At 44.9% G+C, this 5,000-nt stretch overlaps 1 protein-coding gene across 1 annotated transcript in view; it reads left to right on the forward strand.

Moving 5' to 3' along the window:
* The window catches only part of LOC134064388 (VPS10 domain-containing receptor SorCS1-like), a 7,645-nt gene extending 5,298 nt beyond the window's left edge, over positions 1-2,347 (forward strand). Inside the window, exons 5-8 of the mRNA XM_062520307.1 lie at positions 541-696; positions 985-1,084; positions 1,738-1,846; positions 2,338-2,347. Coding sequence (XP_062376291.1) covers positions 541-696; positions 985-1,084; positions 1,738-1,846; positions 2,338-2,347 — 375 coding nt within the window. The remainder of the gene's footprint in view (positions 1-540; positions 697-984; positions 1,085-1,737; positions 1,847-2,337) is intronic.
* The last annotated feature ends 2,653 nt before the right edge of the window (positions 2,348-5,000 follow it).

The raw sequence follows: 5,000 nt of genomic DNA on the forward strand, positions 1-5,000 counted from the left end.
GGTGGTAATTAATGCTTTAGCTAGATCAATCTTCTCTTATATTGAGGACGTTTTTGTCCCTGTGTGAAAGATTATATGAGATGGTTTATGTAATGGGTTTTGCAGTAATGTGTGAAAGTTTATAGTGTATATACATTGGAGTCGTACAAATTGGAGATGTTGATGGAGAGATAAGTTGCAAAAAGTTTGCTATTTACAACAGCAGAGTAACGTATAAATGCATCGCAACTCTAGAGTGAGCTCTACAGTACAGTCGCCAACAATACAGAAACCTGCATAGTGTTGCTTTAAACACCTAAACCTGCATAGGGGAACTTTAAATGCCTAAACCTGCATAGTGTTGCTTTAATTAGTTATTTCTCTCTCAAGAGCGTCTAAAAGACACACATCGTGATACTGGGCGGTTGGTGTTGCCATATACACTGCAGTGCACAGAGGTAGAGGTCTCGACATACAGTACATTTTAAAGTTCTGGTAGCTGGCTTGTCTGACTGTGTGTTATGTGTGTGTGTGTGTGTGTGTGTGTGTGTGTGTGTGCAGGTTATTGACTTGTCACCCGATTGGCTGCTGGTGTATGTGTTTCCGGGTCCTCCAACAACAGCTGAAGTTTTCCTGCTGTCTCCTATCGACACCAACTCATCACAAACACACACACACCAATCCCCACCCAGTGACGTCAACCAGGAGCTAGAGAAGGTAAATCAGCTACACACACACACTCTCTCTCTCTCTCTCTCTCTCTCTCTCTCTCTCTCTCTCTCTCTCTCTCTCTCTCTCTCTCTCTCTCTCTCTCTCTTTACCTTTATTGCCATGAATCCTATCCTGTGACCCAGGTGTAAGTTCAGTTGTGTGTGTATCTGTGTGTGCGAACACCTGTGTGTGAATGTGTGTGAATGTGTGAGTGTGTTTATATGTGTGTTTTTGTCTGTGGGGTCTTGTCTTCGTGTGTGTGTGTGTGTGTGTGTGTGTGTGTGCGCTCCTCAGATGAGTCAAGTGCTTGCAAATGCCCTCAACCAGAATTGGGTAGAGTTTCTGCTTAGTCCAGAGGTCAGGATAACTGCCCGACTCGCTCACCTTGGTCCAGGTAAGCACACACTTACACACATCCTCGTTTACATGCACACACACACTCACACACATCCTCGTTAACATGCACACACACTCACACACATCCTCGTTTACATGCACACACACTCACACACATACTCATTTACATGCACACACACTCACACATCTAATTATCGTAACCATAACTTTGTAACACATGTATTAAGTAATTATTGTTATATGTATACAGTACATTGTTGTTTGTATGTACATGTATTATGTTTTAATTGCTGTATGTATGTGAGCAGAATTCTGTATGTTTGAATCAGCTGCAACCCAACTTATGATGGAAATAGGATAGTCCTTCATTCAATGAATTATTCATTAAAATACGTGATGAATTGCTTATCTGTTGTATGTATATGTGATGTATGTATGTGTCTGTGAATGTGTGTGTGTATGTCTGTGCATGCGCACGTCTGTGTGCGTGTGTGTGTGTGTCTGTGTGTGTGTGTGCGTGTGTGTGTATGTCTGTGTGTGTGTGTGTGTGTGTGTGTGTGTGTGCGTGTGTCTGTGTGTGCGTGCGCGTGCGTGTGTGTGTGCGTGTGTCTGTGTGTGTGTGCGTGTGTCTGTGTGTGCGCGCGCGTCTGTGTGCGTGCGTGTGTGTGTGTGTGTGTGTGTGTGTGTTAGCCTCTCAGGAGGTGAGGTCTGGCCGTCTGCCTGGCGTTTCTGTCCTGCTGCTCTTCCTTTCGGTGGCAGTACTGGGAGTGCTGACCTTCCTCATGTACCGCTTTAAAAGGCAAGAACACACACACACACACACACACACACACACACACACACACACACACACACACACTAACCTTCCTCATGTACCGCTTTAAAAGGCAAGAACACACACACACACACACACACACACACACACACACTAACCTTCCTCATGTACCGCTTTAAAAGGCAAGAACACACACACACACACACACACACACACTAACCTTCCTCATGTACCGCTTTAAAAGGCAAGAACACACACACACACACACACTAACCTTCCTTGTGTACTGCTTTAAAAGGCAAGAACACACACAAACACACACACACACACTAACCTTCCTTGTGTACTGCTTTAAAAGGCAAGAACACACACACATACACACTAACCTTCCTTGTGTACTGCTTTCAAAGGCTAGACCACACACACACACACACACACACACACACACACACATGCACACTAACCTTCCTCATGTACTGCTTTAAAAATCAAGACCACACTCACACACTATGCAGACACCACTGATCTCACACACACAGACACACACACACACACACACACACACACACACACACACACACTACTGATCACTACTCAAGCACCCTGATCACTACTCAAACTCCTGTGAGGGTTGCTCGTGTCTAGCGTCCTAACATCCCCCTGGTGTTGCCATGGTACCCACAGGAGCATGCCGTGGATCCAGGTGCAGTCTGACGAGCCGCAGCAGAAGACGTCAGACGAGATGGGCGGCGGCAGGCAGAGCGTGAGCTCCACCAAAGTCTCCACAGAGTCCTCCAGTCCAAGGCCCAGCTTGAACCACGGCTCGCCCATCAAAGCTCTGGAGTGTGGGCTGCATCCGTCTGCTGACCTGAAGACCACTCACGGTACATGCCGCCATCTTAAGTTGCTAACTCTACTAGCCCCTTTAAGCAGCTAACTCTACTAGCCCCTATAAGCAGCTAACTCAACTAGCCCCTATAAGCAGCTAACTCAACTAGCCCCTATAACATACATGGGCAACATACGGCCCGCGGGCCACATCCGGCCCGCGGGCTTTCCCTGACCGGCCCGCGTAAGGTCCGTGAAAAAACATCAGTCAAGCGCCTTGCATAGAGATAATGCACGCAAATCACCATCGCTGCCTTTATTTTGAAAGTGACTGCTATTTTTACACCCATACGTCTGTGCGTGCATGGATGCATACGACGTACTGTAAACACCCTTACCGATGTGCTGGTGAATAAAGATTTGCGTCGATAAATGCAATTGCTTTTACATCGGCGCAATAACCTTCCGAGTTGTGTCTCCGGTGTCTGCGTCGCCGACCACCACAACAGTCAGAATGCTGCGGCTGATTGGTGGCGATAGGAAGTGTTGATTTCAAAACGGTACTGACAGATAGACAGTTTACAATCGGATAACAACGTCATTGTAACCAAAATATGTTTGAGTTTATCTGCAAAGCTTATGTCAGCGAATTAGTAGCCTAGTATATATAGCCTAGGCTACTACCCACAGGTTGCTTGAAGCAGCCGGCTGAACACACAGGGCGAGTTTGACCAATCAGTCTTTTGTATAAAGCTAAAGCAAACACATAGCCTTAATTCTCAAAATTCGTTTGTGAATGTTGATTAACTAGCCTACTATTTTCTGCTCCACATTTTCATAGTCTAATTCTGTAGAGTAAATTATGGTCTTTGAAATATTGCTTGAAATAATGGTGGCACAGGGATAAGTTTTTAGGCTACTGACTCCATCACATTTTCATGGCCTAGCATAGAAGCTATTTTTTACATTTGTATACTAAAAAACAACAACATGTCAATGTCAAACAATTACTTTATTTTAAATACTGGACATATAGGCTATGATTGCCGTTTTTACTTGGTCTCCCTCACATTTTCATCTCTACTCTTACTAGTAGGCCTAGTAACCAAAACCATACGATTTACTTAATGTTGTACAAGAACAGAATAGAATTGAACAGAAATGAGTTCAGACTTGAGTTTGGCGTTTTGGGTCCGGCCCTCCGCAACAGTTCCAGTGTCTCATGTGGCCCCTTGGGTAAATTAGTTGCCCACCCCTGCCCTATAAGCAGCGAACTCAACTAGCTCACAAAAGTTACCAACTCCAGCAGGTTTTTTTTTCAAATTTAACCTTTATTTAACCAGGAAAAGTCCCGTTGAGATTAAGAACCTCTTTTCCAAGGGAGTCCTGGCCAAGAGGCAGCAGAAAGTTACAGATTACAACCTTAAAATGACAATCATCATATAAAACAGTTACAAATTGAGGATCTGGCAATCCGGATCAATCTGGATTTAAAATCATTCAATGGAATCATTTCTGCTAGTTTCCAGTCCTTTTGCAACTTGTTCCATGTGGAGGGGGCAGAGAAGACAACTAGTAGCATTAGTCACTAGTAGCTAAGTCCACCATCCCATATCAGCTTGACAGCTGACCACAGTAGCTCACATAAACAAGTAATTACAGTAGGTGTCGGAGGCAGGTAACTAGAATATTTTATATTTGCAGGTAAGCCCACTTGCCACTAATGACCTTTTAAAGGGGGTGTCGGGCCAATTTTAACACGGAGCTCAGTTGATCATGTTCACGGAATACTGTCAGTTGGGAAAACGTGAAACAATGTGATGTTGCCTGATGCAAGTTAGCTGGCAAGCAGCAAGTGCCTCAAGCTATGCTATGAGGGCATGGACTAAACTGTACCTTTGTGACTCCTAACAAACTCAAAATGCCATGACAAGTGCTGTGCCACATGAACAAGGTCCTCACATGACACCACTGTGCGTGTTCAACCCAATGATTGTGAAGGAACAGTATAAATCCTGTGTTTGTAGCCTAGGCTGTCAGCCTACCTGTTTCAATTGGCTTCAATTGTCAGCCTACTGTCAGAATTGTCTTCACTTGTTTCTATTGAAGTCCTATGGAGTGACTTTGTCCATTCCTTTTGCTGTCTATGGTTAAAGCAGTCTTCTATCCACAGGTGCAGTCAGAGCTGCTGCTGGCAAGACACAACACCATCTCCCCAACTGTACTACTGTCTGACACAACACCACCTCCCCAGCCACACCACTGACACATGACACATCATCTCCCCAACCACACAACTGACACTCAACACACCATCTCCCCAACCACACCACTGACACTCGACACATCA

The sequence above is a fragment of the Sardina pilchardus genome, chromosome 18 (genome assembly GCF_963854185.1).
Source record: "Sardina pilchardus chromosome 18, fSarPil1.1, whole genome shotgun sequence".
Classification (NCBI taxonomy): domain Eukaryota; kingdom Metazoa; phylum Chordata; class Actinopteri; order Clupeiformes; family Clupeidae; genus Sardina; species Sardina pilchardus.